The 18905-nt window shown below is 42.1% G+C and overlaps 2 protein-coding genes across 2 annotated transcripts; both read left to right on the plus strand.

Annotated features, from left to right (window-relative positions):
• Positions 1 to 4228: 4228 nt before the first annotated feature.
• On the plus strand, positions 4229 to 5426 carry LOC109742139 (uncharacterized). The gene has a single exon (XM_020301218.4). The coding sequence runs from the start codon at positions 4449 to 4451 to the stop codon at positions 5154 to 5156; it is 708 nt and encodes a 235-aa protein (XP_020156807.1). The 5' UTR covers positions 4229 to 4448; the 3' UTR covers positions 5157 to 5426.
• Positions 5427 to 14639: 9213 nt separating this feature from the next.
• On the plus strand, positions 14640 to 16820 carry LOC109742100 (scopoletin glucosyltransferase-like). The gene has a single exon (XM_020301178.4). It carries the CDS (start codon positions 15079 to 15081, stop codon positions 16570 to 16572), a length of 1494 nt encoding a protein of 497 aa, XP_020156767.1. The 5' UTR covers positions 14640 to 15078; the 3' UTR covers positions 16573 to 16820.
• Positions 16821 to 18905: the final 2085 nt, after the last annotated feature.

Raw genomic sequence — 18905 nt, forward strand, 5'->3', positions numbered from 1 at the left:
CAAGAGAAATTATTTTCCTGAATTTGAAAATCTTAGTACTCAAAACGTGCGACCAATAGTGATTGTATTGAACTACGGTCACATCTATTTAGGAAAGATGGTAAGATTTTTACTATTTGTCCTCAGTGCATCTTTTGCATACATTATTTTTGAAGCTAAACTTTCATTGCTAAGTATATTAATTACTATATGATGTTCTTCAACAGGGACTCCCGATGACAGTTGTGCCTCAGCGGATCGAGACTAAAGGTCGCATGTCAATGGTTAGCTTACGGCCAAGATATCCTACATTGCACATGAGTGCATTCAGGATTTCTAAAAGCGATGAATGCTTAATAGTGAAAGATTGGAGCAAAATTGTTAACGATTGCAGAGAAGTACTAGGGGGCAGCAATCAGAAGCGCAGCCCACGATTAGGAGACAGGTTCATCTGCATATGCTCCAATATGATGAATCAGGAGAGCTATACATGTTCTATGCTATTTTACCTGAGAGAGAGCAGCAGGAGTGATTTAGCTAGTTTATGCTCTTAGTACTTGTCCTCTCATGTCCGTGTTCTTCGTCCTGAACTTAATCTCAAAGAGTGATTTGCTTTTGTGGTGTTATGAACGCTTATAATATCATGACCCTGTTGAACTCGATGATATCTTTGCTTCTGGTAAAGTGAATGTTTCTTCATTAAGCTACTGTTGGTGGTGATTAGATAGCGGTAATGACTATGATGATTAAATAGTGGTAATGACGACTATGATGATTTTTAGCTAGCTAGTATATACTGTTGTTGGTGATGATATGATGCAAGAGTTTTTATATTAATATGATGATGATGATGACTTATTATATCATTTATGAAAGAAACCGCAGATTAGTTTCAACTGGATGGATCCTAGCTAAGTGATCAAGTATATGTCATATCCATATTAGTGATCAAGTATAATATGGATATGGCATATACTTGATCACTTAGCTAGCTAGGATCCACATGCATCCAGTCGAAACTAATCTGCGGTACTTTCACCTAATGATTTAACAACTCATTATAATGTAAACAATCACCAAATTAAATTGGAAACACAAAATTAAAGGAAAAATAAAAAATAAAACCAAAACACCCCCAAACATTTAGTACCGGTTGGTATTACCAACCGGTACTAATGTCCTACACGCACCCGGGCCTGGCTCGTGCCACGTGGTGGCACGTTAGCGCCGGTTCATGCTCAACCAGTACTAAAGGGGGGACCTTTAGTCCCCACCCTTTAGTGCCGGTTACGGAACCGGCACTAAAGGCCATTACGAACCGGGACTAAAGCTCGGTTCTGCACTAGTGTATCTACATTTGTGTTGTTGTATGCACTTGATATTTCTGGTGTTGCAATGATATGAACTATGTATGAGCTTTAGTTTGGGTCATAAAGTTGGCAAGCTTGTTCCTAGTTTGTGTGGACTATCTATGGAGTCTAGTATTTTTCATATTGTTGCCAAGATGGATCATAACAACATGCATAATTTGGATCACAACAAGGATCATAACATGCATATAGAACTAGTACAAGAACTGGGATAGATAAATCGAAACAAACATCCCAACAAGGACCCAGACATGCACATGAAGTATATCAGGTTGCATAACTGGGCATAAGAAGTACAATTCATATAAGTGGTTCATAATAGAGATAACATGAAGGTGAATAACAAGGATCAAAATAAGGATCACAACAAGGACCCATATGATTGCTTGCTAGCCTAACAACTGACCACATTATTTACATTATGCATTACAATTAAGATCAGTAGATTTACAAAATATACTACCAACATCATTAGCTTCTTGGTGTTTCATGGTATATATATATATATATATATATATATATATATATATATATGTATATATATATATATATATATACTTATTAGTCTCCAAGGTACCACCTCACTCCTCTAGGATGGACTTGATTTTCTGAAGCTTCTCCTTGCTACCATGCCCATCTTTCAGCAATTCACCAATCACACTCTCAAGCTTCTTCTTCTTCTCCTCTCGAAGAACATCTCTATCCTCCTTGACCTCCTTCATGGCCTTCCTGGTCTTTCTGATGATATCTGCCTGAGAAGTAAGGATGCACCTCTACTCCTTAGCGAACCTCATCTACTCCATCTTCAGCTCCATCTTACTCTGCTCCTCTAACTCTGCAAGGTTTTGCTTCACATCTTCAGCATGCTTCATTGCATTCTCATGTTTCATATGTTGCACCTTTTCATCTTGCCAATCAAAAAGTTTGTTAACTTCTTCAACCAGATCATTGTATGGCTTGCACATGAACTCATTCTGCTTCTCCAGCTTGGATATTTTTTGTCATAAACTTGTCTATCCATCACCCTTCCATGGTTTTGCTCATGAAACATGTCCCACAGTCTTGTCATGCACCCGTGAAATATGACAGGCCAGGGACCATCAACCCACTCAACCACCCCATAGTGAATACCTCCCTGCAAATAATGTACAATTCAATTAGCAGTAGTAAATTTAGTTAGCAGTACTAAATTTAGTTAACAGTACTAAATTCAGTTAACTACTAGTAACATTCAGTTAACATTAGTAAGTTTAATTAAATACTACTAAATCCATTTAACTACTATAAATTTATTTAACTAGTAAGTTCAGTTAACTACTACCAACATTCAGTTAAAATGAATTCAGTAAACTCCTTAACACCAACCTACAAGATTCAGTAAAATGCACAAGATATAGTTAGCTAGTTAAACTCCAGAGTACATTCAATTGCAGAGCAATTTCAATTACATAGCAGATTTATTTACAAAGTAAGTTAAAAATTACCTGCTTTGCACAGACATAGAATATTCTACCTTTGTTTATGCCATCGAATGCAACACATTTCTTGGCCTTAAACCGGTGAAGCTTGCATTTCATCTGTGGATCAGTTACTGACCCACAGAAGGAAGTATCAATGTTGGTATCATGATTCTCATGCACTGAGAAGAAGCATTAGCCACAGAGGAGAGGCAGAGAAGGGAGGATTTCAAATGTCAGTGCGAATCCTAATATCTAAACCCTAACCCTAATCCTCACCGAAACCAGTGGAGAATACATACCCACAAATCCACGTCCATGCTGGTGTCCTCCTGATCACTCCTAGAAGCCATTGCGGCCCGACAGTGAGGTTGAGCGGTGGCGGCGCAGAGGGGAGAGAGGGGAGCGAGTGCGAGGGGAGCGGGAGGAGTGAGAGCGAGCGGGTGAGTGGAGTGAGAGTGAGGACCACTGTTTCCTTTAGGGGAATTTCCGACCGGGTCGGTCAGAACAGTCGTTACACCTGCGCTGTCTCCGACTCGCCACGCGGCCGATTTGCCACGTCAAAACGAGCTCATTTTTTTGCTTAGTGCTTTTTGCCACCATCAGAATTTCGGTCCGATGCAGCTTGCCACGAATCGTACAGTGATGATTTTCTGCTAATCGTGACACGAGTGTGATGATTATGTAAATTTAACTCCACATGCTCACTACTCTAATTGACGAACATGCCTCATGTGAAAGGGTCACATAAGTCGGAGAGAACGCAGTACCGGTAGTATTTGACAGTGCCTTAATGTCAACGTCCATGGAGCTTGCGCTTTGATACTCACACAATCTAGCTCTGGATTTTTACTCCGACGGCACGTGCCAGACCATGTTCAGTGCTACTTTTCTTTTGCATTTTGTTCCATGTTTGGTACTAACTGACTAACATGACACATGTGAAAGTGTCACGGAAGTCCATACATCACCAGTGGCCCGGCGGCAACTTGCGATCTCACACAACTCCCAGGGCCGGCGTTTACCATGGCCCGCTTAGAGACTTCACCCGTCAGAAAGTACTTAGCACATGTTCCAAGACAGGTAGGTGCGGTTGACACTTGATGCACTCCGCAGTCTCCACTCGGTTTGGCCAGGCAGGCAACGAGTGCATCATGCATGCCACAGCTGTATGCGCGAGCCGTGCCCGAGCAAGCCACACTCGAATCAAGGCACTATTATTTTATGCTAACACAGGATGCAGCGTCGACTACCTTAATAGACATGGTAGCAGTAGCACACAGGATGCTTCCTCCCTTGGATTTTCTTATGCTATTATTTGCTCCATGTGCATTATTGCCAAAATGTACGACCGCGGATTGTATATGCCACTGTTTTGTCAGAGTATCGCTGTGATGTGAACGTAATGGTTCATTACTTGTGTTCCACCAGTAAACAAATCCATGGACATGGCACACACAGTTTTGGGCTGTGGCTTTGTGTCCTATAAGTAGAAGTAGCCCGTCGGAGCATCCACCAGACCAGTGAGCGCAGCACACAGATCAGCATTCAACAACAAGCCTTTCGTCGCAAACCAAACCATCGACCGGAGGAACCGACTGAGCTAAGAGGAGGTTCGCCGAGAAGCTAGCCGTGCGTAGCAATGGTGAAGACTGCGGCAGCTGGGAGCAATGGCGATGGCGCCGTGGCGGCCAAGCAGCAGCAGCTTGGTGGCAAGATGAGGACGTACAAGGGGGTGCGGATGAGGAGCTGGGGCGCGTGGGTGTCGGAGATCCGGGCGCCCGGGCAGAAGACGCGAATATGGCTCGGCTCCCACTCCACGGCCGAGGCCGCCGCGCGCGCCTACGACGCCGCGCTGCTCTGCCTCAAGGGCGCCTCCGCTGCCGCCGACCTCAACTTCCCCGTGCGCTTCCCCTTCGACCTCCCCGCCGCCGCCATGTCGCCCAAGTCCATCCAGCGCGTCGCCGCCGCCGCCGCCGCCGCCGGGGCCAGCGCTAATGTGTTCGACTTCGCCGGTGCCGATGACAGCGCCAGCGCTAATGCCGTCGACTTCGCCGGTGCCGTCACCCCGGAGTACTGCAGCTCCTCCAGCAATGCCTCGCCGGTGAGCTCCCCGGAGACGGCTAGCAGTGGCGCCGCCGACCTCGACGGCGTAGACCTCCTGGGTTACGGTTACAGCCAGTGCTCGCTCGCGGAAATCGAGGCCTTCTTCCAGTCGCCCAAGTGCATGGAGTACGCCATGATGGACCCGAGCAGCGCGTTCTTCGCTCCGGCGCCGATGGCGATGGAGGACGAGTGCAGCTGGGAGGAAGGAGGCGACATTGCGCTCTGGAGCTTCTCAATGGACTGAGCTGGAGTCCGGCAAGCCGGAGCACCGAAGAAACTGACAACTCAGGCGAAGACCAGAACTGGTCATGCATGGTGATAACTATACTTGATTTCATATAAATTAATGTGATTCTTTGTACACAGCAACAATAAGGTAGTTGAGCGTTGTGGGGGGAGCTCTCATGGAGCTACATGTTTTAAGGCAGCTTCCATGGAGTTAACCTCCCTTCAATTGCTTGTAACATCCATGTTAAAAAGGCTGCTTTGCAATTGCAAGCATATATTTCTTTAACTGTGCGAGTGTCTGGAGTGGACTATTCACTTCGAATGATAAGGGATTTCAGTGAGATTTTCATGCTTATCCAGAAGAGTGCACCACTACAAATTTTGTGCGGATTTTCGAAGCTTTCTTTGGAGTTGGACTTGGCCACAAGGACATTTAGGGGGTTAATTCTTTTTGACACTACATAGGAGGAGGGTGTCAATTTAATCACTCACCTTTGATGTCGCCTGGATCGAGCTGAACAAGGCCACAAGCCCACAAGGACTTTCTTGCGCTCATCTGAAAGTGATGAGAGCGACTAGCTGACGGATACCCCTTTGGGGGCAACCACAGCGGTCATTTCCCTGGCCCCTGGAGCGCCAAATGTCTCGTGCTCTGGATGACCCTCGGAACTTTGTTTTTTGGCACGCGTTTTCTGGTTTTATTTGTGCGTTTTTTCAGGTTTTGGGCTTTCTGGCTTTGATTGATTTTTTCTACTCCCTCCGTTCCTAAATATTTATCTTGTCTTTCTAGAGATTTCAACAAATGACTACATATGGAGCAAAATGAGTGAATCTACACTCTAAAATATGTCTATATACATCCGTATGTGGTAGTCCATTTGAAATCTCTAAAAAGACAAATATTTAGGAACGGAGGGAGTAGGATATAGCAGATTTCTTTGTCTATTTTAATTATTTTTTAGGAAGCAATGCTTTTTCTGCGTACTTCTACTAGAAGCACAACTATGCTTTCCTGAAACGGTAAAAAACATAGTTTGTGCTTTCACGATAAGCACAACTATGCTTTTGAAAAAAAAAACCACAGCCGTGCTTACACGAGAATCACAACATGTCCTTTCATGAAAAGCACAGCCTCTCCGAAAAGGGAAAAAAACACAGCCTGTGCTTTCACCCAAAAAAAAAGCACAGTCTGTGCTCCCCCAAAAGAGGAAAGCATAGTTGTGTTTTCTAAAAAAGTGAAAAAGCACAATCGTATTTCTGGTTTCAGTTTTGATTTTCTTTCATGGTTTTCAGTCTTTTTTTTGTTTTGTGTCATTTTTTCTTTTCTCCGGTTCTTTTATTCCGTTTTTATGAAAAGAATCGTCGAAATACATTAACATGGGATCTAGTTTCGAAGATATCACCGTGATAAATCTGACGATGAAACCGATTCATGATTTGAACACACAGTCGAAGAGGTAAAAGATAAAAAGTTTAGAAAAAATGAATATATGAAAAAAGAAAAAACTCACAGGTTGCGACAAATGATGCACATGCAGTGTGCCATTTGTCAGTACCAAGGAAAGGTGAAAGTGGCCATTACAAGGGGAATCCCATAACTAGTGATTCCGGGAAGTGATAGCTTTGACTCCTTTCAAGCCAAACAAGCTCATTCTATGACACACTTGGAAGATGTTTTCTAGATGGGAAATTTGGGTCTAAACTAATAACCAAACAAGAATGGGAATGAAAATCATGTTTATGCTAGGCTAAGTCCTTCCACGTAGAGGTAAGTTGGAAGCCCAACGGAAATCAAGTTAAACATGTGTGAGCCATCGATTTCGAGTGCTCCTAATTTGTAAAAGTTATATCTCGCTTATAGCAAGTGTAGCTTTGGTCTCGCCTGAAGCATTTTTTTCAGCGCTAAAACGTTTTTCCATTGGTTACACTATTTGGCTTTCATTTTTTTCCATCATTTTCCTTTTTTTTTCATTTTTGTTTTCTCTTTCGTTTTCTTCAGTTCTTTCCCTTTTTAAATGTTTTCTTCTGTTTTTTATTTTACGTTTCTCCTTTAGTTTTTTTTGTTTGTTTCTCGTTTTATTCCATTTTCTTCAAATTTTCTATGTTTCTTCAAATTTTCAAATACATTATAACTATCTTTTTAAAATATTTGGTTTTTATGTTTACTTTTTCTTTCATACACATTGTATATTTTCAGTATATTTCAACAACATTTTTTCAGTATATGTTTAACATTTTTTGAAATATTGTATTTGATGAATATTTTTTCATGCACATTGTATATTTTTATACATTAGAACTTTTTTTATCCATGTTTGAGATTTTTAAAATACATGATTCATAATTTTTTAAATATATTTGATGATTAGTTTTTTTCTGCACATTTTATATATTAGGAATATTTTCATAAAAATTGAAGTTTTATAAATATATGATTAACATATTGTTTTTATACTCAATCAACAAATTTTAAAATTTTATATTTTGAGGTTTATTTCTTAATACATGTTCTATATTTTGCATATACACCAGGAATATTTTTTTTAATGTTTCACATTTTTTAAAGAGATAACTGACTTATTAAAATATTGTTTATTCGATTATTGCTTTTTGCATAGACATTTTGCATTTTTTAAATATATGAGTAACATTTTTATACATTTTCAAGGTAATAAAAAGAAAACTGAATTTTTTTAATACGCGATCAATATTTTCATAGAACTAGCACAACAATAAAAAATGTAACTACATGTATGGAAGGAAACAAGCAGTGCAACTTTTACAAACTCGTTGTGGACCACTTGGCCCATGGACACCGCGTTCCGCAGGAGAGTGTTCTTTCCACGTCACATTAAGGGCATGTACAATGGTTAATAAGACAGTCGTATCTTAAGTTTTGCATGTAAATTAGTGATGACAAAAGAATATCTACAAGGGGTTATATCTTAGCCTTATCTTTAATAAGTAGTTATTACTAAAAGCATGGTGAGACATATTGTGCTAAAATATCTTCTCTTAAATAAGATAAGACAAGCATTTTCTTATGATTTCTCTCTCCTGCACCTTAGCATTTATCCTATGTGGCATCCTATGATATCACCATTGTACATACCCTAAGTGATATATAGTCGCCCCTCGTACTTGGTGCCTTATCCGCTATTTGTTGAAGGAGTGACCGCGTGTTGCCCGCTCGTTGGTCGGCCCGATAAAGGGGCGAGCGTCTCGCATGGTTCACTTGACGAGTCAACTGTTGATGGGTGGCATGGTCGACGGTTAAACTCTTCAAAAAAGTTCAAAAAACTCAAAAATAGTTCACAAGTTTTGAAAAGTTTGTGAATCTGAAAAAAACATGAAAATGACAAAGTTCATGAGTTTGAATTTTTTTTGAATCAAGAATGTTAAAAAGTTCATAAATATGGAAAATATGTTAGCGGATTCAAAAAAAACTCATGAATTTTAAAAGTAAGTTAATATAAATTACTAAAAAATCATGAATTTAAATAAGTTCACTATATTTACGAAAATATGTGAAATAAAAAATTACCTAATTTGCAAAAAAGTTCATAATTTTTAAAAAAGTTTGCGCATTTGATATAAAAGGAAATAAAAGCTGAAAAGTAAAACACATAAAACCGCTTGAAAAATACAAAAAAAAACAAGAAAAAAATGGTTGGAAGCTTTCAGAAGCTTCCCAAAACCGGTGTGGAAGCTTTCAAAACCAAGATGAGCTTCTCAGCTACAAACCACCTTAGATGGGCCGCCCCATTGCGATTGGCTTCTCGCGCCACGTATGACGTAAGAGAAAAAAAAGAGTTAGTGGGTCGAGCCCAAGGTCAAGCGGGGGTGTGCGCCAGGTGTGCGAAAACACTTGTAACTGGCACTTAAGGCATTGAATAGGGTTTGACATCGATTTTAGGATCTCTAATCCACACATAGGGCGATGGAGGCCGAGCAAACGCGCAGGGATGCTTGCTGCGGCTGCCACCACCAGAGCGGTAAATGCGCACCCACCCATGCGACTTTAGTCCAGCCTAGTGTGCGTGCAGGTTGCTTTATTGTAGTTTTTTCTCTTTCCTTTCTTTTTTGGCACCTTTTCCTTTTTCTTTTAAAAAATTCAAATAATATTCAATAAAAAATTGAACAAATATTCAAGATTTTTGATTATATAAATATTCATGAAATTTGAATATTTTTCATAATGGTAAAAAATGATGATGAGTTCAACATTTTTTTTAAATGTGCATGGATTAAAAAGATGTGCAGAATTTTTAAAAAGTTTGTGAAAAACATCTCTTGAATTAAAAAAATGTTCATGAATTTCCTGAAATGCTCACGAAATAAAAGTATGTCCACAAATTCAGGACTATTTGTGTATTAGAAAAATGTTCATGGATTTTTGAAAAATGTCCGGGTATTCTATAAATATTAACAAATTTCAAAAAACATTCACAATTTTAGAAAATGTGCATGAATTCATTTATTAAGGAAAAGGGAGAAATTATCATCTAGTTACTGTTATGAACCTATAGTCCAAGGAGGACTACTCCCACATGGACATGATGTCAACAAGGTTGATGTAGATGATCTCCTTGATGAATTCCCCCTCCAACAAGTAATGGAACATGCCTCCAAACTAGATCTCCATGGAACACAGAGAGGTGGCATCAATGAAAAAAGTCATCGATAAAAAGTTCAACATTTTTGGGCAAATACAAAGGCAGGGGTGACGAGAGGTGGTGGAGGCGCCTCCTCTCGGGCACACGCGCCCCCTTCATGCGACTAGTGGCTAGGCAGCGCCGACCTACCATGAGGGGCCCACAGGGGTCCTTGGTGGGTCCGGTGCCCTCCGGCTACATTTTCTCTTAAATCTTCTTGATGTATTTTTCTTTGTTTTTTTGTCTCCAGAAAAATTGGTTTTCAAAAGTCCAAAAACAACAACTGATACTTCGCACTGAATTAATAGGTTAGTCCAAAAAAAGATAAATGATGATGCTAAAATTATGCCATTATGATATTAATATGGCATGCGGCAATATATATATTATAGACATGTCTATGATGCATGACACGCGCAACCCCTACCTGGCGCGCCAACTGACTTGGTATTTTCCCGTCAATACCTATCCAAGCATAACTTACGAGATATGGATGGTGCACACGAGGGTGATTTACCCATGTTCAGGCATTTGTATTGAGGTAATAATCTACTATTGCTTGTCTACATTGATGATCTAGCCTCGTATGAGAAACTAGGGTTTGCGTCTACAAGGGGGCATTCGCAAGATCGTAAAGAGGCTGAAGCCTCATATGCATGCTAGAATGAGGTTCCCGTCAGGGGGTCTATGCCGGGACATATGTACGTAGTTGAGGCAAGGTTATAGGTCTTGAGTCGGTCAAGGAGTTGTCCTATGCTACGTCTGGTAAATAACCATGGTCGGTTAATATATGCCATATACAGACTTGTTTCCTAGCCTAATACGAAGAGGAGTCTATGTCTTGTCCCCCAAGGTGGTGATGCGCTCTGGATTGTCGATCGACACTGAGTTGCTGCTTGGGCTACACTAATGTCGTTGGGCCTCTTTTGTCCTCCATAGCTATACCACAGGGTGATCGCATCGTCACTTAGTCACTTTTGAAGATTTTTATGGGATAAGTTGATGACTAAATGCTTGGTTAGTACTAATGTCATCACTAAACTGGTGGACAATTGAAGTAGTCAATAGAAAATTACCTACTATGCTTGGGGCTGTCGTCTTAGAAAAAAACTTAAAGAGTATGGGAATAATATTTACTCCGTTCGCTACATTCTACCACTAAATTATACCCCATGTACCCATTGATTTGTTTTGCCGCTTCCATCTTTGGAGAAGATTAGTTTTGATGTCACACATCATTCTAAACTAATATTAAAGATGCATGAGAAGAGAAAAGACAACGTAACATTCATGAGTGTTAATCACAAACTTGCAGGTGATAAGGGTAGAAAGAGTGTTGTTTTTGAACTAGGAGATCTTGTTTGGTTGCATCTAAGTAAATATGAAACCGTACTTGGGAGAAGATGAGCTGACGACTTCAATCTATGAAAGGGGGATGGTGAGGCCATCCCTACTATAGTTACACCTACAGATGTTGTGACTACAACACTCGTGTTCCAACGATACAAGAGCCAATGACTAGAGCTCGCACACGCCAACTCACATATTAGAGAATATGATCATGATGCCTAACTCAGATATATTTGTATTACTTATGAATGAAGGGCCTACCACGGACAAGTGGGATACTCACTTGAGTATGATCAAGAATAGAGAAGGTAGCAAGCGTACAAAGAGCGAAGATGGAGCTTCAAGTGATGATTTTAGGGCTTTAACGACACTGTGATGATATATGATGAACATGGACGAAAATTACGAGTAGACACTTTATAGTTTCATTCATAGTCAATTATAGGTGTCATGCCACCTCAGTTTTGGGCCAGCTCATGCATTTTTGAACTACAAGATTACATGCAGTTTTAGAGTATGTTTATAGAGGATACTCACTTAAGGTTGTATTTGGTACCCGCTCCTTGTTCTGGCTAAATTCCCCCTTTGTCCCTCCTTAAACACCCGAGGGGCGGGGAGTTAGGATTTGAGTTTTGTTTCATTAAGTTTTGGTGTTTTCTACTCGTTGTCATAGACAGGAGAGTAGGCGAGACCACCTGCACCATGTGGCATCAGAATCCCACTATGCTAATAAAGTACTTCAATTTACATTCGCAATTTAGATTGAATTTCTCATATTTTTCTTGTTCCTCGGTTGTATGCAATGACTAATCTTTGTGATCAGGTTGATTGCGTTTTCAACACCGTCAATAACCATACTAGAGTTAGTTTAGTGGCCGCTAAGGCACACGTCGTGTATTCCTGTAGTTCGGTCGTCAAAGTCTCCTCAAACAAAATTTATAGTATCTCATCAAAAGATCAGGCCAACTTATCCCTAGCAGGTGACAGGCACGCCCAGCGAGCAGGTAACGACCGGAGCGACAAGTAGCATGACAAGTAGGGAGAGTCCGGGGTGGCAAGTAGGGGCGACAACAAGCAGCAATAGAAAGCATCAACGATCGGGTTTTTTCTCGCTTGACATTCTCCTTGAAATAGTTAGTACTCAGCTTGATTAGAGCTAGATCTTTGTGCTCTGTGTTGAGATTGGTGACAAATTTTGCTGTAACACTTTGTGATCTATTTTCAAGTAAGTCATTGTGAACTGTTTTACATACACAATGGGTTAGCAGGTTATATGTTGATTATAAATCACTGTGAAATTCAATGTTGTTGAAAACTACTCATTCTTGTGAAAGGAATTGTAAGTTATTTGTGCTACAAATACAATTGAAATATTGTTGAAAACTCGCATAATTTGTTGTTAAACATACAAAAGGTTATATACCCATATGAATGTCAGAGTAATCTCATGACGATATGAGGAGAACCAAATCCATTGCGTTCTACCTCTTCAGCCAAACATCGGAATGTAACTATTTCAATCCACCTATTGTCTCCAACAAACAAAATCGAAACCGACCAATTCTAATGGAATGAAATCATGATATTCTATTCTAACTCATTCCCAAATCAAACACACCTTATGCTAGTGTTAATTATTTCTTAAAAAGGCCCCTAGAAAATATGCATCACTCTCTTTCAACTCACGACATTCGGAGAATAATAAATCATGTGATGATGGCATACACTGGGAACACTTTACACTGTGGTACTCCATGGTTGGTTACCCCGTGTCGTGTGCATATATAGAAAGCCAAAACGATAGTCCGTCCGGCTTCTCATCCTCGTCAGCTAGAGAAAGAGATATACCATATGAACAAAGCTAGCTACCACCATAAAGTAATAACTTACTATTAGTTGCTAAAGTTACGAAAATTAACACTATACTAAGTTAATTGCTACTTGCTAGCCACATTTTCTCTTGCTATAATGGCTTCATTTTACACCTAAATATGCAGCACAAGCTTGGCGATTTCTACTTGTGGTAAAGACTCACTCAGCCAGTCAGCCAAGAGTGGTGGTTAACTCGTGGTAAAACTGTCACTGTTTCTGCTGCTATCATATTACCATACTACTAATAAATTGTTGCAAGCAAGTTATATATCCAGGTGTGGTTGAATTGACAACTCAACTGCTAAGACTTATAAATATTCTTTAGCTCCCCTTGTGTCGAATCAATAAATTTTGGTTGAAATACTTCCCTCGAAGACTGTCGTGATCCTCTATAGATGTGGGTCATCAGATACTTTATAGTTTCATCCATAGTCAATTATAAGTGTCGCGTCGCATTAGCTGCGATCTAGGCCCATGTATTTTTAGAGTAAAAGGTTACATGCGGTTTTTAGAGTATGTTTTTAGAGAGGATACTGACTTAAGGTGTATTTGACACCCCCTCCTTGTTCTGGCTGAATTCCTCCTTTGTCCCCCGTTAAATACTCCCATTAGGACAGCGAGTTCGGATTTGGGTTTTGTTTGATTAAATTTTGGTGTTTGCTACTCTTTGTCATAGGCACGAGAGTAGGCGAGACCTCCTGCACTATGCGACATTGGAATCTCACTATGCTAATCAAGTACTTTAATTTACATCTGTAATTCAGATTGCATTTCTCATATTTTTACTTGTTCCTCGGTTGTATGCAGTGATTGATCTTTGTGGTCTGGTTGATTGCGTTTCCAACCTCGTCAATAACCATACTAGAGTTGGTTTAGTGGCCGCTAAGGCACGCCATCAAGTATTCGTGTAGTTGGGTCATCAAAGTCTTCTCCAACAAAATTTATACTATCTCATTGAAAGATTAGTCTACCTTATCCCTAGCAGGTGGTAGACACACATGGGCGGCACCACCAATGATTAGGTAACTGCCGGAGCGGCAAGTAGCATGGCAAGTAGGGAGCGGCCGGGGCGGCAAGCAGCAGCGGCATCAAGCAGTAGTAGCAAGCATCAACGATTGGTTTTTTCTCGCTTGACATTCTCCTTGAAATACTTAGTACTCGGCTTGATTAGAGCTAGATCTTTGTGCTCTGTGTTGAGATTGGTGAATCTTTTTGCTGGCGTTAATACTTTGTGATGTGTTTTCAAAGAAGTTGTTGCGATAAATTTTATATAGACAACGGGTTAGTAGGTCATATGTTGATTATAAGTCACTGTGAAATTCAATGTTGTTGAAAACTATTCATTCTTGTGAAGGCATTTGTAAGGTATTTATGGCACAAATACAATTTAAATATTGTTGAAAACTCATATAATTTGTTGTTAAACATACAAAAAGTTATAATTACCCATATGCATGTGAGAGTAATCTTATCTAGAGATGAGGAGAATATTGCATTCTGTCTCTTCAATCAAACAATGGAATGTAACATTCGAATACACCTATTGTCTCCAACCAAACACCAATCGAGACCGGCCAATTCGAATATGGAATGTAATCACACCAATCTATTTCACTTAATTCCCAAACCAAACATAACATGCATAACTACCTTGCAACTCACGGCATTCGGAGAATAATAAAACATGTGATGATGGCATACACCGGGAACACTTTACATTCCTGTGTAGTATTCCATGGTTGGTTACCCCCTGTCGTGCGCATATATAGAAAGCAGAAATGGCCTCCCGACCGGCTTCTCATCCCTTCTCATCCTCGTCGGCTAGAGAAAGCGATAAACCATATAACTCAATAACTTATTGCTAGTTGCTAAAACTAACACTATACTAAATTAATTGCTACTTGCTGGCCACGGTTTCTCTTGCTATAATGGTCTCATTTCGCACCTCAACATGCAGAACAAGCTTGACGATTTCAACTCGTGGCGAAGACTCACTCGGCCAGCCAGGTGAGAGTGGTGGTTAACTGTGTATCTGTGGTTACTGTAGGCCGGCACGCAGCCATGGCCGGCGATGATGAGCAGCGGCCGCTGCACATCCTCTTCTTCCCGTTTCCCGCTCCCGGCCACCTCATCCCGATCGCTGACATGGCGGCGCTCTTCGCGACTCGCGGCGCGAAGTGCACAATCCTCACCACGCCGGTCAACGCTGCCACCATCCGCCCGGCCGTCGACCGTGCCAACGACGCTCGCCGTGGAACTCCGGATTCCCCGCCCCCGTCGGCGATCGAGATCTCCGTCGTGCCCTTCCCTGACGTTGGGCTCCCGCCGGGCGTCGAGAACGCCACGGGCCTTAGCGGCGACGCCGACCGCGACAAGTTCTTTCACGCGATCCAGCAGTTCCGCGAGCCCTTCGAGCAGTTCTTTGCCGGCGAATGCCCTGACGCCGTCGTCGCCGACAGCCACTTCCAGTGGTCCGTCGACGCTGCCGCGGAGCACGGCGTCCCGCGGCTGGCGTTCCTCGGCACCAGCATGTTCGCGCGGGCCTGCACCGACAGCATGCTGCGCAACAACCCGCTGGCGTCTTGCCCCGACGCCGTCGTCTCCCTGCCGGGGCTGCCGCACCGCGTCGACATGTTACGGAGCCAGATGGTGGACCCCTCCAAGAGGCCGGAGAGTTTCGCCTTCTTCCAGCGCGTGAACGCCGAGGACCAGAGGAGCTACGGCGAGGTGTTCAACAGCTTCCACGAGCTGGAGCCGGACTACGTCGAGCACTACCGCACGGCGCTCGGCCGCCGCGTATGGCTCGTCGGGCCGGTCGCACCAGCAGGCGGAGATATGGGCGCGACCAAAGGCGCCACCAGCGAGCTCTCGTCCGACGGCGCCGGCTGCCTGCGGTGGCTCGACACGAAACCGGCCGGCTCGGTGGTGTACGTCTCCTTCGGCACGCTGTCCAGTTTCTCGCCGGCCGAGCTGCGCGAGCTCGCCCGCGGCCTCGACCTCTCAGGGAAGAACTTCGTGTGGGTCATCAGCCACGCAGGCGCAGGAGCAGACGCCGACACCGATGCGCAACCGGAGTGGATGCCCGAAGGCTTCGCCGAGCTTACCGCGCCGCCGGGCGGGCGCGGCTTCATCATCCGCGGCTGGGCGCCGCAAACGCTCATCCTGAGCCACCCGGCCCTCGGCGCCTTCTTGACGCACTGCGGCTGGAACCCGACGCTGGAGGCCGTGAGCGCCGGCGTGCCGATGGTCACGTGGCCGCGCTTCGGCGACCAGTTCTTCAACGAGAAGCTCGTCGTGGAGGTGCTCCAGGTCGGGGCCAGCGTCGGCGCCTGCGACTACGCGTCGTTCATGGAGACCCATCATGGCGTGGTCCGCGCCGAGGTGGTCACTGAATCCATCGGGACTGTGATGGGCGACGGCGAGGAGGGCGAGGCGATACGGAGCAAGGCCAGGGAGCTCGGTGTCAAAGCTAGGAGGGCAGTGGGCAACGCCGGGTCGTCGTACGGCGATGTTGGGCGGCTGATGGAGGAGTTGATTGCTCGCCGACGGACTTAAGGGTGGTTGGAGGATAGACGTCGGATTCTTCGCTTGGCAGCTTAGTTCTTGTCTTCGGTCTTCCGTCGTTTGCTTTTGTGCCAAAGTTGAGAAACTTTGTTGGTGTTGTTGTTATAAACTGTAATTTGTTGGTGTTGTTGTAATAAACTGTAATGGGCCGTTTTGGCTCTGGGGTGCACATGCTCCCAAGCGAATAGTAAATTTAAAATAAATAGCGAATAAAATTTAAAAATTCTTTTTCATAGATGTTCTTATTAATGTAACAAGCGTGCTTGATAATTTTTATGCGATACGAAATGACGGTCCTTAGTCGGTGAAAAAAACAAAAATAAATGTAACATTTGTCGTTTGATTTGTTTTTTTTTTCAGAGTATACTTAAGCTTTCCTTCTAACAATTTGCAGGTAGCATTTTGAAGTGACAATGAACACATCTATTTTTTTCAATCTTTTTTGACATTTACAAAAAATATTTTTGATGGGCCGAATTGGATTTCCGGAATATGAGTTATATTCGATTTAATCATTGGTGTTGACTTTGTATACTATTTCGTTGTTGTTGTTTCGTAGATACATTGTAATCTTGAAATTCTATAAAAATGGAAAGAACAACTTTACTCGCCATCTCCATATCTGGTTAACTTGTAAGCTTTACTGGGTATGCCTTATATACTGCGTTTGAGCAACCCTCTCAAAAATTAAGAGATCCATTCGAAGAACACAAAAACTAATTTAAGTAAAAAGTAAAATTATTTTATTCTTTTGCTCCCTTCATTTCTAAATATAATTATTTTTAGAAATTTCAATACGGACTACATACGAATGTATATAAACATATTTTAGAGTGTAGGTTCACTCAATTTACTTCGTATGTAGTCCATATTGGAATCTCTAAAATGACTTATATTTAAGAACGGGGGAGTAGTTGGATTTGGTGGAACTTTAGGTGGTTCTGGAAGAAGATAGCAAAAAAAATTATCCCTAAAATCGAAACTAAAAGGAATGTATAAACCAATGCTTCCATGGATTCGATCGTGGTTTATTTACAGTTATAACTTCCACACTTGTTCATATGTCATTTGGGATAATGTCCCATATAAACAAAGAAAAAGAGTCAAATAAAGGATGCGAGATGTTTTCCATGTCAAATCAAAAAAGAGAGGTGGAAGATACCTTTGGAAATTCATCGCAAAAAAATACCATTAGAAATTATATGATTAGTATGCAATTAATTATACATGCAAAAACTAAGGTTTAGGCTGTCAATTTTTTTATTTTGTCTTTGAAGTAATACACGCTCTATAAATCTTGGATCCACCATTCCGACAATACACGAGATCGGTGCGGAATGGGCCACGATTCCGGTTGGTTGCTTCAGCAATAATAAAGGATTTGTTTTCCTACAGTTTGTGCAGGAGATGTTATGTTCTCTGGATTTGAAACCTTTTGGTGTGTCAGGGCTGTGGGGTTGTTGGGGCCCGTTCGGATGGGTGTTAAATTCGCACATATATTTAAATTTCAACAAAAAGTTTTGTTTGTGACTAGTTTCTAAAATTCGCAAACTTTATTTCAAATTTACGAACATTTTTCTGAAATGTATGAATATTTTTTCAGTCTTCTTCGCCAAGATGTTGATTTTCTTCTTAGTAGCCGCCGTCAAGAGCGTAAATCACTCTGCCTTCTTTTCCTACTTCACATCATAGCGCTTGACATATGACTCCTTCTTCAAAATGCGTTGAACCACTCCATCATCTTGGCTGCCGCCCCTTCTCGCTTCATCTCCTCCTCGTCACACTTCTTTCCGTGGAACACTTTTTGAACTTTCCTGGGCGGCTCTTTTGTTGGGTCAGTTGTATCACCCGCTTTTTCCTCATTGCCGATGCCAACGGTCTTGATGGAATTGGCAATGCCATTTTGCCACTTGGATTACCCATTCAACTTTAGTCAACAATGCATAAGGACGAAGCTCTTCTTCTCCACCTTCAAGAATAAGTTGCACGCACTGGATGGCTATAAAAAGGATAATGTCAAGATTGTGCATCTCCGACCAAATGATCCACACATGGAGCATAGCCAGCCAACAAGTTGAATATCCGACCAAAAGACATAGAGCATATACAGTCAACAAGCTGCATATCCGGCCAAATGAAGAACACATAGACCAACTTACTTGCTCGGTGATTTACGCACCACTTGGCCACCGACTGATGAGTTGTTTTAAATGGTCGCAATACTTGCTCATGAACCTTTTGGATGACGCATCATCAATGGTTGAGAAGCTTTGTCCCATGATCATGGATGAGTTCGTTGCGGTAGGGTTCGAAATTCTTATGCT

Source organism: Aegilops tauschii, chromosome 7 (assembly GCF_002575655.3).
Source record: "Aegilops tauschii subsp. strangulata cultivar AL8/78 chromosome 7, Aet v6.0, whole genome shotgun sequence".
Lineage (NCBI taxonomy): Eukaryota > Viridiplantae > Streptophyta > Magnoliopsida > Poales > Poaceae > Aegilops > Aegilops tauschii.

Coding starts and splice junctions, on each gene's coding strand:
- LOC109742139 (XM_020301218.4), top strand. CDS start 4,449: ATGGTGAAGACTGCGGCAGCTGGGAGCAATGGCGATGGCGCCGTGGCG.
- LOC109742100 (XM_020301178.4), top strand. CDS start 15,079: ATGGCCGGCGATGATGAGCAGCGGCCGCTGCACATCCTCTTCTTCCCG.